The 23,503-nt window shown below is 38.7% G+C and overlaps 1 protein-coding gene across 3 annotated transcripts in view; it reads right to left on the bottom strand.

The window, feature by feature from the left end:
- Nucleotides 1-23,503, bottom strand: part of GABRB3 (gamma-aminobutyric acid type A receptor subunit beta3) — a 199,909-nt gene that overhangs the window by 22,971 nt on the left and 153,435 nt on the right. For all 3 annotated transcript variants that reach the window (XM_055802675.1, XM_055802677.1, XM_055802676.1), the window contains 3 exons: nucleotides 11,534-11,754; nucleotides 6,045-6,127; nucleotides 4,810-4,947 (listed from right to left, as the gene is read on the bottom strand). In XM_055802675.1, the coding sequence (XP_055658650.1) occupies nucleotides 4,810-4,947; nucleotides 6,045-6,127; nucleotides 11,534-11,754 (442 nt within the window). The remainder of the gene's footprint in view (nucleotides 1-4,809; nucleotides 4,948-6,044; nucleotides 6,128-11,533; nucleotides 11,755-23,503) is intronic.

The following is a 23,503-nucleotide window of genomic DNA, read 5'->3' as shown; positions in this document are numbered from 1 at the left end:
AGCTGAAGACTAAGAAGGCTAATCTCAAATAAAAGCTGATTAAGCAACTCACTTAAACTACATACACTTGAGCTAGGTGTCTAAATTCTGATTACATCTACAGGACAGTCAGTTCATCTAGTCAATCTAGTAAATGAAACCTAAAGAATTATCCATTTCCTCCTAAAATAGACTCGTATGGGTGGGCTGACTTTTTCTCCAGACTCCAACTATATTGACTAGATTTCCCGTCAACTAAGACACCTAGTTCACTGAAATTATATTCACCTTAAATCAGAGCAAGATGAATCCTAGCCCTGCAAGTCGCAGGGTAGGTTTTGAGGGTCTGTAGCTCCTGGGCAACATAACCAAAAGGCTTGCTGGCATTACAGCTGCTTAACGGAGTTGACACATTGCTCAGTTTCATAGAGGTAAATGAAATGTCATCCTGTTTAGTGATTTTCCAAGCTCAAACTTTATTGGGAGGTCTGGATCTCAGGCAATTTCAGAATAATTTGGTGTTTGTATAGTTTAGGTTGAAACTGAAACACAAACTGGTACCCTTGTTTTTTCATACTATGCAGCCAGAGTTCTCCTGTGGTAGCTCTCCCTGAAACTACAAAAGTTTGTAGTACTTCCACCTGTACTGCTTTTACATCTTCACAGATGGCCTATTGGCCCTGTCTCCAGCCTGCCAACCCTGCTATATCTCACCTCCAGCAAACAGACCACAGGAATCTGTGGAAAAAAGGAGAATTAAAAGAAGGACTATTCCTTATTTCCCCTACTTATTTCCCCCTCTTTGTCTGGATGGCTAAAGCTTAGTGAAAAGGGTGTGTCCTAACCTGCATGGAACAAGGACTGTAAGCTCAGATCTTTATTTATCTAAGAAGGAACCATCTTGTGTAACTTATTTAATAAAAATGGATTTCTTGGTGAGCTCAACAATTACATTGTTACTTGCCTGATTATGCTTGGATAATGATTTGTCAATTAAGTCTCAGTACATTTAGAGATTAATTACCAGGAATTTCTAGTTGTTAACTTTCCATCAAAATTTGTTTTTTGCCTAAAGAACAGTGCTACTGTTCAGGGACCAGATTTCTTACCCTTCCTCCCATCTCATATAACATGTTGATGTCTATGGGATAATTTAAATAGTACAGGAATAACAGAATCTGGCCTGAAGTATTTAAATATAACAACAGTATTGAGAATGCAGGCATGAAAATAAATAATCAATAACTAAGCCTCAAATACTTCTCTTTCATATATTTGGGCACTTGGTAAAAAGCAATTACTTGTTTCTGTTTCAATTTCATTAACATCTAGCAAGCTGAAATATCTAGCTCCAAGGCTAAATTAGTCTCTTGCTGTTTTATCCAAATATGAACCAAGATAACAGAGTTGGTCAGTTACAGAATTCTTATTTTAATCTGTTCTTCTGGGAAGGTTCTTCAGCTAATTAGAAATGTACTTTACAGATTCATCTTTTAGAATACAGCAAATAATTAATTTTCAAATCTTTTAAGACTACCCCTCTGTTACCAACAGGTTGCTAATTGGCTCTGAATGCTATGCATCTTGAAGATTTTTACTGGTGTTTTGCATATGCCCATTCTTTTTCCGTTTCTTACCATTTCTGGATAACAAACATTTAGGAGGTGGATTCAGCTCACAGGTCTAGGCACTAAATTTCAGCTGTTTCCATGCAGATATTTACACATAGATGGCACATAAGCTCTCAAAGTAAACCACGGAGATCTAGACTTATATCCAGCTGATTCTAAGGGTGTGATTTAACTGCCTATACAGAGCTGCCTAATGCCATTTGAGATGCATTAGGCTACTGAAGAGTATAATTTAATACTAGTTAAGTAATTAATACTGAAGCAATAGGTTGTCACACAGGACACAAGACTGTAAGACTCTGGAACAGCAGCCTAACTGCTAAGCAGGATGCTATACAGCATCTCAAGAGGCACCAGATACTTACATTTAAGCAACCGAATAGTGTCCTAACAGCTATTCACTTGACAGAATAGAGGTGTTTAAGAGCTGAATTTAGGCTCCATTGACAGCACTGATTTGATATCATTTCACTATGGGCTTAATTCTGTTACCGACACATAGGCATCCAGGGCCATTTTGATGCCTTATGGTAGCCTGTATTGTCTTCAGTTGGTGTTAGATGGATAGTCAAACCAGATTTTTCTTCTTCATAGCAATTTAAATTTTACTTTCTCTTATTTACATCATTAATAAAGAGAACAGGCTGCTGCTTATGTCTTTGCAGATACCTTCTAGAAGACTTAATTCCCAAGTGTTCTCTTTTTTCAAACTACACATCCTGTTTCTCCAGTAATTTCAGGTATTCCATTTTCTAGTCTTCCACTAATACATGCTAATCTTCCTTAGATCATCTTCTTTTGTTCCACAACTCTCTCGAAAATCACTACTCATGGCCACAAATACTCAGCTTAGGACTCTGCAATGCAAGTCTGACTCCTTACAGGATCTGTTTTGATTTTTTTTTTCAAAAAAAAGTTGTTACTGGCTTATATTCAGTTTGAGGTCAACAGCAACCCCTAGATTTCTACACACAGAACCCAGACCTAACCTGGTATTCCCTATCCTGAATTTGGATAGGAATAATTAGTTGTATAAATGTTTATTTTGCACTTGTCCACTTTTAAACTTTTTTTCAGACTAATTTTTTCTAATTTGGCAAGATAATTTTTGAACTCCAGTGCTATACTTCAACATTCATGCAGTTCCTCCAGTATTCTTGCAGCCCCACACAGCTTTCTGTCATTATCTATGGGTTTTTTCCCATGCTTACCATTGCTTCTTAGTAGTAACTATGGGAATAGATTTTTCCATTTGCATAAATTACACGAGATGATACAGCACTGTTCCTCATGAAGGATAGGAGAAATAACTACTCCAAAAGCTGTTTATGGCATGACTCTGAAGTCTTCTTTTATTCTTATACAACCAAAACACACTAGTGCTGAAATCTCTGAAATGTTCTTTGAGATACTGCGCTCAAAGTACTAATATCTCCCCTCAAGACTTCAATAACCTCAAAGCCAAACAACCATGCCTGACTTATTTTCCACAAAAATGTAGAAACTGGCCCTAATTACTAGGACCGTAAGAAATCTGAAAAGAGTGTGCTGACTTTATCCATCAGATCCACTAGCATGTTTCAGATTTAGGATGTGTGGTTTAGAAAAACAAATGTGATGTTTTGCCTGCATGGAAATACTTGGGTCACAAAATTTCATAATTAATGAGGCATTTTCAAAATGTCTTGTACTAAAATAATAGTAAATTCAGTATTGTGACTTCATCAGTGACAAAAATTATTTGCTTCAGAAACTGGTACAAGAAATATGGAGTAATCTGTGACTGTGTCATCCTACTTGCTAATGTCAAGCTGTCTTAAACCCTGAAGCATGAGACTTTTTTACTCCTACAAGTTATTTTGGAAAGAACTGTTATGATTCTGAAAATTTGGTCAGTCACATAAATGTCTACTCCTAGTTTTCATTCTCCCTCATATTTGTCTCACAGATCTCTGGATTTATTTTTTTTCCTGAATTTAATAAATCTCTGTCATGTCTAAATTACTTAATCATGTCTGTACTGAAATATTTCATACTGAACTAAAGGTAGCTTTGGACCGTCATGAAAGTTTCCCAAATAAGTTTTCTGTATTCTCATCATTGTCCAAAAGAGCCATCCTACAAAAGCATATCCAGTCCTCTGGAGGGGCAGGTAAGCCCTGGCTGCCAAAGGTGACACCAGCTGCAGAATGGAAGGATATAGGATTAGAGTATCTGTTTCTCTATAGAAAAAAACCTTCCATTCACAATGATAAACAAGAACAGCAGCAGTTGGCAAACCCCCTCATATTAATTTCAATCCCAGCAATATTTACATTTTGTTCTGAAATACAACTTGTGTTTCTGTGTACTTTGAAACAGATGCTGCGTCCAAAGAGTGGGTGAAGTGATGGTTACAAACATAATAGAGCTGTGCTTCATTTGTTCTAGTGTGCTGGGACAGATGGAACAGCACACTCCTGCAGTCTGAAGAGCACTGAAAATCTGGAGGTACCAAATAGTGGCCCCACAGTTACTGATGGACTTCTGTGTTGCTTTGGCCTTGTCACATGTAACAATGTTTTCCTATGCTGGTGTCTGACATTAAATGTGTAAACCAACATTGTGCTTTATCACCTGAAGACATCCATCGCTGTGAGTTACCAGTAACTTCTATTACATCTTTAAGGAAACGAGGAGGAAACCCAGGGATTTAATTTTACCATCTTAACAATGATGACAAAAGCACTGGCTATGTGTACAGTACTATACACCCGTCAGTGTAAATCAAGATACAAAAGACATTACATTCACTATACTACAACAAAACACACACTGCAAAGTTGCAGGCAGGTGTTCATAAAACTTTTTGACCTAGTATGCCAAAACACACGTATGTATGATCAGTAACCCTTTAGGCTACATTTAAACTCATGATTCAGAGGTGAATGACTTCATATTTATTTAGATCACAGATATTTAGGTGTCTAGTGAAGTATCTCTCACACACACACACACACACAAGAAAAAGAAAAATAAACAAGAAATGGTATTTAATGAGCTCCTACCTCCAGGCTTTATCAAGTAAGTAATTTCTTTAGCCAAACACACAACACAGACTATATATTATAATGATTAATAATGACTAATTATGGTTAATAAAACAGAATTGTCATACATAAGGAAATCAAAGACTAAATGGGCAAATGAAAATACTTGCCTGTGGCAAAGACAACATTCTTTGACACCAGTCTGTATTCCACAATGGAGAACTGAGGAAGCTCAATCCTCTCCACACCAGTGACTGCATTATCTCCACCTCTCCAGTAGAACTCTATGTCGTCTGTTGTGTAGCCATCTGCAGGAGGGTAAGTCAGAAATAACAGCAGCCTCAAATGTAGCTTCAAACACAGTACCTGCTGTTTGTCATTTGAAACAATGAAAAGAATCAGAACAGCTAGCGTGGAGTATGGTATTTTGTTCTGTATGCCTGTGGGAAGGTCTCCTGAAGAGCTATGCCATTACAGTCTGCCTAGGAATTTGAGGTAAAATACTGTTTCTTTTTTGTTTGATTTTTTTTTCTATCATAGGAATTAATGACCTCAATGGGACAGAAAATGTTACCCAATAATCTGAAAAATTGCAGATTAGCATGATTTAAGACATCATACACATTTAGCACTGAAACCAAGTGTATATTTATGCTGATAATCACTAGAAGAAAGTAGATTATTCAATTAATATAGACAAGCATAATTAGGGCAGATCTTTTCCACTCAAGCTAAAAAGCATGAGTTGTACCATTTCCACTAGCTTCTGCAGTGGAAGACTACAGTTAAATATACACAGGGGTATATATTACACGGGTATACTAGTATTTTCTGTATATGGCCCACAATCTCTAGCCAGTAGCTGATATGGAGCAGGAACTCTTGAACCGCAAACATGTATCTGAATATGGCAACCCTAGGACATGACTAGGTGGAAGAGAGAATCTGGTTCCGTTTGGAACACATTGCAAATCATAAATGGGGCCAATCTGAAAGCCCAGGGGGATTCTTGCGGCAAGATCATCCATGCATAATAAAGCATACTGAAAGAAAATGATATCACACTGTTTGCTCTCTTGAAAATTAATCTGATTAAAATATGAGCATTCATTCTCTTGTGTTGCAGATAAGCATCCAGTCACTGCCTCTGCCAAGTCAGGCTGGAGCAATAAATCACTTCATTCTGCCTAAACCTGTTTTTCTAGGATGTATCCATCCATCTAGAAATGGATGGCCTCTCATGTTTTTTTAAAAAGTCAAATAAACAAACAAAAAATCCAAAGGGTAATAATTACATGATTCACATAGTGTTTATACACACCAGTGTAAATATTACACAGTTCTATAAAAAGAAAACCGCCTCGCATCTGAACTAGGTTTTACATGCATTTTCTTATGTACATACAGCTTTCTATTTCCAGAGTACAGTTTTGTTCATCTAATGGATATCTTCTCAAGTCCATCATACAAGCTGCAGTGGTTGTGATTCTGAAATACAAACATCAAATAGAATTACTGTACAGTCAATAATCCAGGTTTTGTTGTTGTTTATTTTTCAAAGTGAGGACTCTCTGCAGAATAGCTTCCAATAGTTGAGAATCTGGTCCATAGTTTTACATTGAGCAGCAGCTTAATACAACAGCAGTTACGCTGACTGCAATGGAACAACTCACTGTGACTTACCCTTATGCAACCAGTCCCTTTGGGGTTCAATGGACCTATCTGCGTAGGCAAATATTACACAAACATTTGCTGAGATTAAAAAATATGACTTCATATCAGAAAATATGAAGCAAAAAAGTCTGCTACAAATGTCAAAATGGCTACAGCTGTGTGGATAACTGATTCCTTCGTTTTGTGGCAGCTCCAGAAAAAAACTGAAATGTTGAAAAATTGTTTCAAGTCCAGCAAGACCCTTTGTTTCAAAGCTGAGTATACTTCTCTAGTTTTCAAATTTAAAGAGGATTTTGCAAAGAAGTGCCATACTGAATTTTAAATTTTCTACCCAAATAACAATATATTTTTGCTTCCCTGTTGCCAATGAAGACAATTTAGCACACTAAGGATGAATTTGCAGAACGTTTCACTATTGATGAATCTGCATTTTTCATCAAGCTCTTGTATATCAGGAGCATCAACAATACACATGCACAACCAAAACAATTGTATTAACAGCTTCACAGAGCATTGGCTCTTTATTTTTAAATTAATGGATTTATATTTTTGTAGTAACTTTTAGACAGATACAACCATATGCTCACGATTAAACTTCAGTATATTCCAGTGTTTTGCTGAATCACAGCCTTCATCAAGAGTATCTACAGTATTATGCATCATTTTCTTTATAATGGCTTCATATAAATTTCACATGTAAATTATCTTCTGGGCCTGACTAGGTCCATTCCTTACAGATCCTTTTCTGATACGAACATGAAATGGATCTTGTACACAGTTATTTCCTGAACAAATAACATTCTGCTGATAATTTATGCTAACAATACAAGAGGGAAAATGCCTTAAATGTACCTCTAAAAGCTGGAACTCTCAGTGTTAGGGTTTTGTTTATGTGTTTCCTCTGTTTTAAAGCTTCCTCCTTAATCCCTTAACTTTCTGAAATTACAGTCTTCTCATCTGCTAAACTACTTTAAAATTCAGGGACAACATATAAAAAGGAGAAAAGTAGTTAGGTGCATTTTTCACCTCTTCCACACTACACCCCACCCCCCCACCCCCCCACCCTGCCGATACTGTTATTATGAATGCCCTATCCAATCTCCCAGAAAAGGAAAGAAAGAATGCTTATCCTTACCATACAGGTTATTTCAGATGGATAACCACCTAATATCCAAAGGAAGGGATTAAGAGTATTACAAGTATCTCAGAGGTCATCCTTCTCTGACTGAGAAGGTGCTTTTGCAAGAAAACATTATAATTTCTTTGCACAGGGAGAGATGGTTGTATAAGCACAAAGGCAATGTGTGAGCTAGGAGAGGAAAAAGCTCAAGGATCTGCTACTTGGCATTATCTTCTCACTTGTGTTCCTACCAGTAGCCAGTGAGAAAGGCACACAGCTGATCTTTGTCCTTCCCAGCCTTATCTACGGCATGAAGAGCCACTGCTCTTCACTCTGAGTGTCCTCTGAATATCCTTACGTTAGTCCACAGGCTTTCAGGTACCAAGTATCATAACACAGGAGGATACTTAGGTCAACTTTCCTCCAGCTACCTGCTGGGAGATGGTCTGGTTCCTCTGTTAACACATGTCCCAGTGGGCTGGGATAGTTTAGAAACAGCAACTCCTCAGCTGCACTGCAGTTTAGGGGGATATCTCTGCAATCAACATTTACAAATGCCCTTCTGGGCCCTCAAGGCAAGCTGCTAGACACAGGGCTATTAATTATGGAGATGAACGTTTCCTCAGTATGACAACCACTAGCAGCTCTAGCTAAGTATATAAAACTAGGACTAGCACAGGGTCTTCCAGGAAAACACAGTCTTAAATCTGTGATCATTGATGAAGGTCCTAGCAGTGATCAGCTTTACAAAGCCATACTGATTGTGCAATCAAATGATCTTGCTCCTGAATCAACTGATAACTGTGCTCGAAGTAAAACAAGCAGGCACACTTCAGCATTGCTGCTGTGAGGTTTCTATCCCATGCTTTAGGACATTCCTCTGTACTGATCCAGGTCTCATTTAATATCCTGCAGCAGAATCCACATGAGCTAAGCTGATACAAGAGGGAGTGTGGTACCAGAATCTTAACTATTCTGTTGTATAACTAGCTTTAAATGCCAGCCATAGAGAACACATGCACTTATAAATTATTAATTTGACAGAATTATTAAAAATTACGCAGCTGGCAAACTTGCATTCAACATATTAATTGCCTTACAACTTTTTAAGGAATGTATTTTTATTTTGGCCTGTTCATATACCATAGCACTTCTGTCACAAATTCCAGTACCAGAAACTGCACATTCTTGCTCAAGCAACTTTTTACACTACAGCAAAATGTATGTTTTTAATTTCATAACTATCCACTAGAAAACAAGATACAGATAGCTATAGATAGAAATATATTCACCCCATTCAACCGAAGTAAGCTGAGTGCTCAGGGGTCCTTCCTGGATGAATGTTCAAGCAATTAAATTTAACTTGCACAAATGCTCACCAAAGCAAATGTTCATTGCTCAGGCTTGTGCACACTCCCAAGAAGAGCAGGTTTATTTTTTATGGGAAGGGATGCTGGCTGGCACAGCAGGACAACAAGGTTTCAAGAACTCATCATCACAGCAGTGACAGAGAAACAATTATGAGCCAGACACAGATAAAGTAGTACACAGATATGGATACATTTTGGGTGAAAGCAATACACAAAGGAAATATTTTTAATTGATTAAAATTCCCTACTCCAGTTATCTTTCCTCTGGTTATAGATTCTCTTATCCTTCTCTGCTTCTTTATTACTGGGCTGACTGCCTTTGATTGTATTGCTATATCATATAGAACCCCACCTGTGATGCACTGGAAGATGCTGCACAAACAAAAGGATATAACGTTTACAATATAAATCAGTCTAAGCAATACAAATACTTCTTATGTGACTACACCACAGTCCTGATGGCTAATCTGATCCTCTTTTCATCTTGATACAAAAATACATCCAACAAGAAAAGAACACCATTAAGTGCAGTTGCCTTGTCTGAATGATCGCAGACACTAACCTTTTTACCTTGCAAACATCCATCACGTTTTATATATGGGTGATAACTACATGATTCCTTTCACATGAAGTACATATATTCCTTCACTCTATTTATTTATAACATTTAGCATTGTACTGCCTGAGAACAAGAGGTCTATATATGGCAAACACACAAGCAGTTGGAAAGACTATTTTTGATCTGCAGTCTATAATGACGTTATTTCCTTTTTTGTATTTTAAGAAAAAAAAATGTATCATAATATGTATCGCATATTGTTCTGAACAAGGTGGAACAAAGTCACTGTCGTGCCCAAAGAAAAAAATTCCTCAGAAATGGGTTGAACTTCAAAAAGCTACTGTTCCATTCCCCAACTCATAGATTTTTGCTTGTAGTAGCAAACAGCTTTCTCTGAAGTAGAGAGAAATCTTGGATAACTGAAGGTCAAGTCTTTCAAAACTGATAAATTCTACATTGTTCCGAAGACAATATAGAGCCAGCGCAGCCTCGGGATCACTTTTGCTATTTATTTTTTGCGGAACTGCTTTGCAAAAAGCACAAGTCTAAAATCAATGGGGCTAAGGCTCAGATATTTTCTTCCTTCCAATCACAATGTCCTATATCTCGCCAAGATTTAATTTCAGGCAGTCATTTTTCATTAAGTAACTCAGCTGCTTCATGGCATGGATATATGACCCTGGATACTGCATACTTTTAGAGGAAAGGGAATGGAAAGAAGTATGGCACACATGAGCCACTGCTAAGCAAATATTATCAAGTGAAATGTAATCTGCTTGTGGACATCTACATTTTGCAGAAGAGGAAGCTAACTTACTCAGATACACTATTTTATGACAGATATTCCTCACCTGAATGACTCAAAATGTTTTGAGAGTAACAGAAAGACTTTTATACATTATTACGATCACAAGAGTTCTAACCTCCATCATTTTTTTTATTACATTGGTGGTGGGGATGGTTCTTGAGATAAAGGAAACAAAAATATTATGCATCATATTTTGAAATTTAAGTAATTGTGGAAAGAACGGTAAACCTGAAGTGTTCCATACTCCGTCAACAACATGCGAGGTGAAAGCCTCTTTTTGCTAAAAACAGTTAATTATGAGACAATATTTCCTGAACGCCCTAAACTCCTGTAAAGTTTCATATTAGGCTGAGTCTATTTTTATTTTGTCTAGAAGGGTTCATCCAATTATAGCCCATATATGATATGTAATAGGAGTTAAAGAGGTGAGGGGACAAGACCCAAATCAAGCAAAAAGTTAACTGTTGATAAAAAATAAGAGCAGGTAAAATAATAATACTAGACACATAATCCACCTGCATCGCCTTTCAGATCTCATCCATTTTTATACTGGGGACTCTTTACCCTGCACCACCTACGTGCAGCAGCTTTGAGCACCATCTATGCTTAAAAATACAAGAAAGTTGTATTTTTTGAAATGGAGCTTCCACTGACAAAGACTTGTTTTACTGGTACAGTTTAAACCACTGGAGCAAATGGAGTAACCCATCCAAAGGAAGCAACTTTTTGATACTACAGTCTTCCATTAAGAGTTTTGCTGGTGTAGTTAAGTTTAAGGGAAGGATTTTTCAGCATTCATAACCATAAAAGCTATGACAGAAAGCACAGAAAACACAGGTCAAGCCTAAAATAGGTAGAAAGTAGGATAATGTAAGATCACTTTGTACCTCTGGTTTGAAATACAACACATTGCAGTGCTGATTCATGCTTGTAGAAATCACTGAAGGTACCCACAGTCGTGGTCTTAACTGTGGCTGACTCCATTCAACCAGGGCTGCTTGCAGCTTTTCCTTTATTAACTACAGACACATCAAGAGACAACATAAGCATCCACATTCAATCTTACCGCCTGTATTCTGGACAAAATTTTCAGGTTTACAGTTAATGCTGCCTTTCTGCTTCCTGTAGCCAGTGGGCTTTCCAGATATGGTGACTCTCCAGAAACAGATAAAACCTGACTGAAGGCGCTTCTGGCAAAATTAAGAAACATCCAGTGTGTCATTTGTTTTCTACAGGCATCTTTCAGAGTTACAGGGAAGGTTACATAATACGCTACCCAATGTTTGTAATAACCTTGTACCAGGAAGCTAATATCAACCATACATAACAACAGTGATGAAATCTTCATCATGGCAGTACAGACCTGAGGCCGTAAAGCACCGTTCCATCCGGGTGAAGGCGAATCATTCGATTCTTCACGGTAACGCCATGCACAAATGATTTCTTGTCATTTAAGAAGTAAGTGTCAGGCACCCAGAGTTGATCTGCCACTCGGTTGTCAAGCGTGAGGTTGAGAGGTATGCCAGCATAAGCCAGCCTCTTATCTCTCCAGTACTGTTGAAAATACATAGTCAAAGTGTAATCCTGGCAAGGAAAGAAAGAGAAGCACAACAGTCAATCATATTTGGTTTAACTAGAACAATTTTTTTTCCCCTGTTCCTGGCTTATTTTGCTGTTGGTTTGATTTAACTGTATATATGTTTCTGAAAATAAATGCTTAATAAAAACATTAAATATTCCTATCACCTATTAAATAATTCTAATCACAGAATGGACAGGGTTGGGAGGGACCTCTGGAAGCCATCTAGTTCAACCCCATGCAGAAGCAGGTTCACCTAGACATTTTTACTTAATAATTCACATATCACTCCAGTGTAAGGGAACATCTAAATTCTTAAGAAATTCAGCTAGTATTGGTATCTTTTGTCCTGCTCCTCCTTTTCTTTCATGTAGTTCCCCTGAAAACTACTTGAAATTATAACTTTTGTGGGATTATAAATGAGATAATAGGGAAATACTGCCATCTTCCCTATTTTTAAAAATTATAGATAATGGAAAAACATTAAAACTATTTTGAAGCGGTATGCAAATTTCTGTCTCAAAAATAAGCTGCAAAGATAGTGTTTATACATGTGCCTTTGGGTGAGACTGTATCTTTCAGTGACATAAAGGTTTTCTCACCAACCGGCTACATTGGTACTTAGAACTGTAAACGGTAGTAAAGTCCCACTAAAGTCAATGTTTGGTTTCCATGATTTTGTCAATTAAGATTCATGATGACTGCTATGAGCTGTGATCACTAACATAAAAGCCTAAAAGTAGATACAGAAGCCTAAAACATCCATTTTAAAATTCTTTAATCTCAGAATTTGCTAACATGACTTCATCATGTTGTAATAACACTATATTGAAACACTTTCAAAGTCTTTCACAATAGACCTCATTCTTTAGCTTCATGATGTTTTAAAAAACAAACAAAAAATGTCTGGGAACATTTTAAAGTTAAATGTCGGCAAAATTTAACAAACAAACAAAAAAAACCCCAACACATGAAATGCAAGATTTCCAGTTAGAAAAGAAAAACCTTTGTCTTTTCTTTCCCTCATAACTTTCAAGGTTGGGAAGGACATTTTTGTTTTTAGAAAGCCTATTTTTATGTATGAAATAAAAAAGGTGAACATCTGAAAATAAAACTTTCTTATATATGGAAATGAACATTTACAATTAAGGAAAACATTATTTTTTGGTATGATAATACTGCTGTATTTAACAATGAAAAAAATGGGACGGTAAGTACAGGCCATGAAAACTCTGATTTTCAAATTACAGAAGTGCTCTAAATGATAAAACTTCTCATGAAAATCTTCACAAAACACTAAGAAATTTATGTGATCTCCATACACATTTAAATATTTAGCAGCAGGTGTACAAGCCACAGGATACCTGCATTTGCATCTGGTTCTACAAGCTGGTGATGCAAAACCCCTCAGGCTGGCTGCTTGTTTGGGAAAAGGATGCTCAGGCTCTCTAAGTATGGCTGTTGGGAATGGTCTATTCTTGTAATAGGTTTCATGTGGAGACAACGCAATTTCAGGCACTGATCCTGCCCTGCTTTCCTCAAGCCCTACAGCCTTTACTTGAAATCAAATGAAACTTGAGCAAACCTTTCACATTCAAGGCCTTTGCATTTTTTATGCAGTGATTCATTCTCTTTAATGAGGAAGCTGCTATAGCTTTAAGAAATCAAGTTTAATTGCTTAGAAAAATAAATTATTAGAGATATCAAGGACAAGCTGTTCTCATTTTAGGAAACTAATAGGAGACCTCTGAAAACAAAAGGTCCCAGTGATAGGAAAAAGGAGCCCATGTGGAACTGCCTGGAAGGAAACTCAGTCCTCAAAACTCAAATCCAACATGACTGCTCAGGAGAATGTGCTCTGACCTTTTTGTCAGTGGCTTCCTTTGGTGGGACTAACGGTCCCTGCTCATCAGTGAACGAGGTACATACTACACAGGTTGCACTTGCCTCACTCCCATTAGCACATCAGGAAGACCACATCTCTTGTCATGTTCTCCGCAATTTTCTAACACTGATGCATTAGAACAAATAGCCTCTACTGGCTCTGTTTCATCTTAATCAAAGCTTGTTTCTATTAATGTTCAAAATTTGTGCTTGGCTTCTATAATAGTTTGCAGATCCATGTCAAGAAACTAGGGATTATAAAAGCTGTGGACACAAGAGCAGTAAACCAAAAGCTCACTATGTATAAATATGCAGTATATACACAAAAAAATGAAAAAAAAAAACCAAAAAAAAAGAAATAAAGAAATGGGGTGACACTGCACAGCATTGAAAGAAGTGAACCAGCTAGCACCAAAATATAAGAGAAGCAGTATATTTGAACAGAAGAGAGCTTTAGGCTAGCCTCCTTCTTCCTTTGGTTTTAGATAAAACACGTTAACAGCTAATAAATGGAGTAATTAACTAGCTAAATAAAACATATGTAACAATACAAGCAGTAATTGTCATTTTACTTTTAAATAATAAAATTTACTATGGCAGGGAACAACAGTGAAAAAAAGTTTACAAATTACACACAGAAACATCCAGCAAATTATCAAGAACTTTCAGTGTCTTGACTGAAAGATAAACTTCAAAAATACATCCTCTAAGGTACAATGTCATTAGTGCTTTCCCAATTAACCTTCTTATTTCCTCTTAACTTTAAATACCCCCCCACACACATCTATATGTCTGCTAATGTATATGTCTATATTTGCATGTATTGAAACCAATGATACCACAAAAAGTTGTTGTTTTTTTTTAAAAAGTACATTATTTTATGCAAAATATCAGCTCATTCTCAGTTCTTCGCTTGGTATCTACTAAGGAAAATGCACAAGCAGCAGCATCTGCAATGGCAATATACTACCCAGCTGCACTAACACGTATGCCCAACCCCACTCTGCACTTTGAACAACAGAAAGGGCAGAAACGGAGTGCCCAAGAAAGCGTGTGTGCTACCACACACCCTGAAGGATCACTGTACATTTGTGCTTTGCCAGTCTCACCTGCACTGAAGATGATGGGATAGAAAGAATTAATATAAACCACGCTTGTTCGCCATCACTTTTTTCCCAATCACCTCAAAGTAACCAGCAGCAACAAACTCATATTAGAACCACACTGAAACTGCTTGGTTGTGCAAGGAGTGATAAAAAGAGCAGGAAAGGCCAGCTCCTTACAGTGGCTCTACCAGAGTCACCACCAGAAGAAGTTAAGCTTATTAAAACCCATAAGGATGTCAGCTCTCACGCTTTGATTACATAATTTGCTAGGCTTTGTACCCATAAAGGAAGTTTTCCCTTTTTCTATACTCCAGAGAAAAATGCAAAAATGGTTTGAGTGTGGACTGGAAAAAATGTATTAGGTATTTTTTGTCAGGTAAAATGAGAAAATGGACTTTTACCCCTAGGTAAGCGGTCGACAAAGTTTATTAAAGGCTACCCTGCTCCAAGGGAGCTTATGATGACTAGCTGTGATATAGAGGTTAAGAGGGTATATGTCTAAATCCAGAAGAAATTAATCCCACTACAACTACTGTATTAGGGTGCTATTCTGTGTCAAAGATGACACAGATCTGCCAGCTTTTAGAAATTCTAACAACTGCACAGAGCAGCAGACAATTTTCTCAGCAGCAAAGACCTCCATAATCACATTTTTTTATTCCTTTACAATACCATGCCACATTGAAGGTCCTCCTTTCCCTCCCCAGTTCCTCACAGTAATAGACACTTCAGGTCAAGCTCAGTAACAAAAAGCACTCAAAGCCCCGACAGGACAAACATGGTGCTTCTGAAGTACAAGAGAAATGTCCTCAAAATGGGAATAGCTGGGCTGTGCAGGCAACATAAGCTTTCTTTTGTGTATTCAAAGACCATGGAACATCTTACAAGGATAAAGAACGGTGACAAGCATCCTTGACTTTCTAGCACTGAACAACGCCATTAATGTATAGGAAAGGCACACAGAAAGGTGTGCTGGTACTTTTTCAACATAGTTTGCCCTGGGAGAAGGAGGGAGAAACCCCCAAAACCCAACCTCAAATAATATATAATACTTGGGAAGGAATTTAGATACAGTGGTAAAGAGCCTCACACCACAACTTCTATAGAATATAGTGCATCTGTGTTCTTCCTATGTATTATCTGTGATTTCAAAACATCTTAAGCAAGAATTATAGAGACTCACAAATACTGTATATGCTAACAATGACATTTTTAAGCTAATTAAAGCTAAGATATTTGTCTCTCCACAGACTGAACATACCATGTAGGAAGTACAACTATGATGTAACCACAAATCCACTCCAGACAGGAAGAATGTACTATAGTATGCTACTGTACAGTACCTGATACACTGACCATAGGACTAATGAACAATAAATATTATATCCTGTAATACTAAAAGCAAACAATAATTTGTTTTCTATAGCTTTATTTATGTTATCTTTAGCTTTTCTCTCCTGCACTCAATAAAAGGGAAAGAAAAATTTAAAAATACAGTTTGACTATCAAAATAAACAATATTACAGGAGCAATAATGCTGTAAAAGTAACTATCATTGTTTACAGTCTTACTGTGTTATATATCAAGGATGTTAAAGTTTTCCATTATCTGTAAAGATGTTTTGATTCTTCAAAATGACTGCTAGATAGAACATGACAATTAATAATTATGATGGAATACTGTTAATATGGCAGTTAAGCAAAAAAAAAAAAGTCAAATAAATAAATACATTGAAAATTGCTGGAAATATTGGAAAAAATATGCAAAAAGAACTATTCCACTGCTTGGGAAGACAGTCTTGCATCTACTTGAAACACAGACTTCTGTTTTAGATTTGCATTTGGATGTAAATTTACATTCTTGTTTTCTCAACCAACAGACAAATGTGATTATTACCACCAGCTTTTGGATTATTTATTTCTGATGAGTTAATAAAGTAAATACTCATTCAGTGGGTAAAAAGACGTACTGAAGATACATGCCTTTGACTGTATATCTTCACGGTCCTTTCCCTCACCTTCCACACAATTTCAAAAATTAGATATGGCTATAGTATAAGGGGCTATTTCTGAAGCATGATGATTGAGTTACATTCTTCCCAATAAGCCCAAAGTGAGTTGCAAGGCCAAACTCAAGAATCCTATGCTTTGACAGAAAAACTGTAAATTTGTCCCCCTACCATACACAGAAAAGACCCGAGAAACAGATTAATGCACTCATTAATTCACATAGCTAATTTAATAGATGTATTCAGAAAGGCTCACCTTAGGAAGACAGAATTTACTAGCAATACTGTTCAGTTGTGCAAGATGATCACTTAAACATTTTTTATTCAAAATTTTCAAAAACTTCAGTGACTTTCATATGAAAGAAAAAATGTACATTATATTTTACCTGTTGAATTTTTGATTTGCCCAATGTCTAAACCATACTATTACTTATTTAATTGTCAGCAAATGGAGAAAATCACCAAAGCCTATTGTCCTGCAAAGTCTTTCACAAGAAAACGGCCTGACCAAAACCTCTCTGGTGTTAGATGTAGTTCATGAGCAGCCTTAGTGAAGGAGACGTGCACATGCACACAGACACAACACATCCACTCTAGCACCTTTCTCTAACCTTTCTTGATCTACCTGATGTTATAGTAAAGATTCATCCCACCTATAAGATCCTGACTCAGGCTTCTCTCCGACACTATTCAAAACCCCTACAACTGTGACAGTTTGAGAACATGGCACATATTTTCCCAAGCATGTGGCTAAAATATTCTTCTGTTAAGAAAATGCAGTGCTAAAGCAGCTCAATTACACTGGTTTCAGTGTGACCCTCCATAGATCCATGTTGTCTCAGTATTCTTTGTACCAAATTACCATGATTTTTTCCTCTTCCATGAAACACACAAGGATGGTGTTATAAATAGTTCTAAGGAAATATTCAGCCTCCAAGAACCCACTTGATGCTACAAAACAGTTTTCCAAATAAATGTATGATTGCATGGGTCTTTCCTGTCCTCTCATACCCTTTGGCACAAGTTTCCCCATCTCCACTGCAACCACAGTGCCTTGTCCAAAGAGCCTGTCCCCCACTGAGCATCTGTGGGTGCTCTGAGGAGGGTTGCCATACCAACCAGTGTTCAGTTTTCTGCAGGCAAAGTGAGCATGGTTGACATAGCAACCAGCCAAAGCAGCTTCTCCCCAGCTTTTCGGAGACAGGCAGTGGTCACTGCAACAGAAGAGAAGCTTCTCAACAGGAATGAAGGGAACAGCTGGGCACCCTTGGTGGGCACTGCCCCGTGGCACCTTCCTGCCATGGCCACGGGAGCTTGCTCTTCAAAAGCTGAATATTGGCTTTTCTCTCTCTGTGTTCCTCCACCCACAACAAACTGACAGGGATGCCTTCCTGCTCCTGGGGTGTTATCTCATCTGAACATCAGAGGACACCAGCTGACAAGGAAGCAAGTGCTTGGGCTGAGCTTTGGTGTCTCATGAACACAGAGAAAGAAGGAACAAAGCTCCTGCAAATATTTCAGGTTAGGGACATAAGTCAGAAGAATAAGAAGTCAGTCTGTGCCATTTAATCCCTGATAGAAGGGAGTAGGGGGGGAATACTTAAAAATTCCTTCTCGGATTCAGACTATCACAGGTATTACAACACCATAGGCTTCTCAGTAATCAGGAGTGTCTATTCCCAAAAGACTAATCAAAGAAAAACTAATGTACACCTTTACAAATCGAGGGTTATCACACTCTCTAATCAGGTGGCAGAAAGCTAGCTAAAAGAAATACAGTCTTTCACTACACCCCTGAAGAACTGTCCAAAGATTGCAGCAAATTGCAATCAAAATCCACTTGAAGATGGACAGAGAGAACACAAAATTCAGTGGTTGATGGAGCCCTCCTAAAAAAGAGGAATAGAAATATCAAATGTTTAGATTATATACCTGGAAACTCTAAAAGAGATAAAGTCAGAAAAAAACCCACCAAATATCCTAAAAAAAACAACCAAAAAACCAAAAAAACAAAAAAAGACTTATAAGAAAGAAAAATAATGCTAGGCTCAGTGAGGCATTGAACTTGCTTCATGAAGCACAAATTTATTTATTTTAGAGCTGACAGGACCTCAAGAAAACAGGTACATTTAATTGCACTAATTGAAATCCTGAAAGCAACCTACAGGGAAGAAAAAAAATGACCTTTATCAGCTGTCAGCTGGTTCCCACGGTTTAGGCAGCGGACCTTAGAGAGATGGGAACTGACAACTAATGGATTGTGCCTCCTACACAGTAGCAGGATGTACCACCAATGAGCTGGAGGAACAGTCTACTGTCCTAGAAACTTTATGGGTTGGTTTTTTTAGTGGTGAGATATGAACAGAGGCCAAAAATTTGGGATCTACCAGGTACCCATTGTAGAGAATGAAAGACTTCTCAGACTTCTACTTTGATCTTTCCATAAACGTATCAACTTGTATCTCTCTTTGGCATTAGTTGAGTTATCAGTAAATATCTGGAAGGAAAAACAAAACTTAAGAGAAATCCCTGTAAGTTGTTATTATTTGTCATGTTTGTTCAGGTCTTCCTATTTCTTAAGACTATCTCATACATAATTCTTTTAGTATCTGCAAGGTGTTCCAGGGCAGCAGTTACGGAGACAGAGACTCCATAGCTGAGCATACAGAGATATGCTCTAAATACTGTGACCATAAATATATAGGTCCATCCCTCTCTTATTTACTATGACTGAACATGAAAACAATCCAAAACAATTTTTGGCAAACCTCTATTTCAGACTGGAAAGTCTGCAGTCTTTTTGTCATCATAGAATGGTAAGAAGACCTTCCTAAAGGCACTCCAGAACTTGTATGATATTTTTTTAATAACTCCAGAGTCAACAAATAAAATAAAGCTATATTTAGGAAGAGAGAACTAAGGGAAACATGCACTTGGGTGAAAACAGAAATCTGTTCACATCTACACTTTTTGGTTAGAAAAAGAAATTTTTACTTCACTGTGGGGAGAACTTTTAAAATTTTCTCACCTCCAGACCTATTAATTTGCTGACTCTGGGAGCCAGCCAATGTCGCTGGCACTAGAGCAGCAAGGCTGACACCCAGATTTCTACTCGCTGTCTGTGATTACCTGAACCACCAGATATTCTTACTGGAAATCCCATTCAAGGCAGACACCATGAACAAAACGCCCTTTGAGAAAGAGAGTGAGAACACATTGGCCATCCAATGCTTTTAAAATGCAGAACCTTAAACACGATCTGTGTATTTTTCAGTATCACAGCACGCACCATGTAGGTGTGCCAGGCCTGGAGGGCACCCCCAGACCTTGCTGGCCCTGCCAGACCCCAGGGCTCCCCCCCACCCTGCCCAGGCCCGGCACCCCATGCCAGCACCCGGGGCCATCAGCCCTGGCACCACCACAGCAGGGCCAGCCTCCAGCTCCCCACCTCCCTGCCCTGCCTGGTCGTGGGCCCCACCATGCCAAGCCCACCCACAGGCCCATGTCCCATTCCATCCCTGTCCCCGGGGAAGGTGCCCGATGCCCGGGGCTGGGGCTGCCCCAGTGCCCCAGCTGCCCTGGGCTGGGGGTGGGACAGGCCCTGCCCACCAGGCCCTGCCCTGCTGCCCTCCATGGGGAGCCTCCACTGTGTCCGCAGCAACCGTGGCTCTTCATATGTAAACATCAAGTTATTTTGGACCAAGATATTATGTGTTCATTTTTGAATAAGGAAATAAACCAGAAGAGATTTCTCCACAATGGCCAATGGTCAGAAAGGTGACCAGTGCACTGCCCTGCACAGCCTGCTCCCTCCAGACACACTTCTTACGCTGCTAGCTTCCCTTGGTTTGCCCTTTCACACCATCAGTAATGCTATATCCAACTTTACATCCTGCAGGAACAAAACTGGGATGCAAGCTAAGCCAAAAGGAAAACAATGAATTTACTAAAAACTCATTACTGCGGGTAGGATAAACCCATCTCGTGACATGGCTATGTTCATAAAACTTGATAAAGCGCAAAATAAATAAATGGGTAAAAGAAGCCAAACGCTGCATCCAAGAGGAAATATTACAAGCATACATGAAAGGCAACCCTCCGCTCCCCAAACCTCTTTCTGTACAGAGACTTGTGAAAGAAGGGGGAAAGAGCATGTGCCCTGCCAGTGACCTTTGAAAAAAATAAGTTGTGAGCGATTTTAAAGGGAAATGTCTTGCTGAGGGAGCATCTCCCCTCCTGCACATGATCTGAACACCCTGCACAAATCTGCTAATAGCTTTTGGAATCAGGGAATCAAAATGTGACACTGCATCAAGAAAAATTAGGAGAGTTCCAAACCGCAACACTGCCTAACTCCTGAAGCTGCAAAGAAGACAGTCTAAACCACCAACATGAAACAATATTTAGTCACAAATCTTAAACTTCCAGTTTTAATAGCTGAATTTTTAAAAGCAGAGTTCTCTGATGACAGTGGGCACTCCGCAGGGTTTTTATCTATTTAGGATACTTAGAGAAAAAGTGATGCTCTAGTGGATAATGTGTTGGTTGCTTTCCCTCCATGAACACCATGAGGTGTGAACCTCATGAAGTTCAACAAGGCCAAGTGCAAAGCCCTGTGCCCAGGTCAGAGCAATCCCAAACATGGATACAGCCTGGGTGACAAGTGGATTGAGAGCAGCCCTGAGGAGAAGGACTTCAGGGTACTGCTGGATGAGAAGCTCAAGATGACCCGGCAATGTGCGTGCACTCACAGCCCAGAAAGCCAACCTCATCCTGGGCTGCATCCAAAAAAGCATGACCAGCACACTGATGGAGGTGATTCAGCTCTCCTCTGCTCTGGTGAGACCCCACCTGGAGTACCATGTTCAGCTCTGAGGCCCCCAACAGAAGAAGGACATGGACCTACTCAAAAGTGGGTCCAGAGGAGGGCCACAAAGATGGTCACGTGGCTGGAGCACCTCTCCCATGAAGACAGGTTGAGAGAGTTGTGATTGTTCAGCTTGGAGAAGAGAAGGCTCTGGGGAGACCTTATAGCAGCCTTCCAGTATCCACAGGGGGGCTACGAGGATAGACAGGGAGGGACTCTTTATCAGCAAGTGTAGTGCTGGGACAAGGGGGAATGGATTTAAACGGAAAGAGGGTAGATTTAGATATTAGGAAGAAATTTTTTACTGTGCGGGTGGTGAGGCACTGGAACAGGTTGCCCAGAGAAGCTGTGGATGCCCCATCTCTGCAAGTGTTCAAGGCCAGGCTGTACGGGGCTTTGAGCAACCTGGTCTAGTGGAAGATGTCCCTGCCCATGACAGGGAGGGTGGAACTTTAAAACTTGTATTAAACTTTTAAAGATGATCTTTAAAATACTTTCCAACCCAAACCATTTTGTGATTCTATGATTCTATTATCTACATACAGTGACAATACTTTCCTCAAGGCTATTTTTCAGCTTCAACACATATGTGCAGTACAAGATACCTGCAAAGATGAAAAACTGCAAATACATTCTGCCATGTGTTCACTTCAAGTATTTGAATGTAGGACGGGCTACTTGTGTATTGCAACATTCCTCCTAGTGTGGTATCAACTGGAAGAACAGAAGGCAAATATTTTTATTTCCTTGGAAAAGTGGTGAAAACATTAAGAATGTAAAACTCAGTTTCTATACCTCCCTTACAGAAAGTGTTTTTCTCTCACTAGACAGTTACTCTGCTGTAAGTAATGCTTCTCCTGCAGCAAAATTACTCACATAAATCTGTGCTAGCTGGACGCACTGATTTCAAAGGCGCTCCTCAAATTCAAAAGTAAAGACGCAGACCAGTTATTTAAAGAACCAGAGTCTTCCCCACCACAGGTACAGCCTATAACCACTGCTCAATTATTTACCTAATTGATCTACTATTGTCAAATACCTCAGAAGCAGAAAAGTGCATTTAACAGGCAAGAAATACCTTTCCCCATGAGACCTTTGGGCGAACAAAACGTGGCTCAGTAAAGGAATGTGAGTAAGGTACATTAGATACCATGGCTTTCATCCAGAGATTAGTATTCTGCAGAGCATCTCAGTTATGATAATCAGATGGCCTCCTCAAATACAAAAATTAAACCCTTGATCATCTACCTCTGCTCTTGCTCCAGCAGTGCTTTTCCATGCTGGCTGGAGAATCAGTCCTCCAGACTACAGTGTAGGAACAAAGGGTCGAGATTCATGAAGAACCGGACAAACTTTGCACAAATTCTGTATAGCAAAAATATGATTCAGTTGAAGCTGCTGTAACTAAAACCCAGAAAGGTCACCAGAGAAGGAGATTGAATTGAAGACTACAGAAAAGCCGACAGGTGCAGAAGAAAATCTGGCTTGGGGAATGAACTATAGAGGAGTGAAATTACAAAAGCTTTATATCCTTGGGGGAAAAATAAGACAGAAGCTGGTAAAACCCATCTAGGACACAAGTTAAGCTCATTCTGCACCCAAAAAACCCAAGTAAAGACAGCACAGAAAAATAAGCAACCAGATCAAATGCATACATGCTACTATTGAAATGCCAGAATTTTTAAAATAAGATGAAGAAACTAGGATACTCAGTTTTAAGTGAGAATATTGATGGAAGGAAAGCAGTCATTGGAAACCTGTAATGTAAAACAAACTACGCAGGCAAGCAAAAGAAAGATCTTGTGTATGTTAAAGAAAGCTTTGCATCAGATAGTTAACTGTTCTGAATGTTACACATTATCTCTATGGATTAAGACACACGGCCTACA

This window comes from Falco peregrinus, chromosome 4 (assembly GCF_023634155.1).
Source record: "Falco peregrinus isolate bFalPer1 chromosome 4, bFalPer1.pri, whole genome shotgun sequence".
NCBI lineage: Eukaryota > Metazoa > Chordata > Aves > Falconiformes > Falconidae > Falco > Falco peregrinus.
Note: the sequence above shows the minus strand (reverse complement) of the source record. Positions and strands in the feature narration are given on the sequence as shown.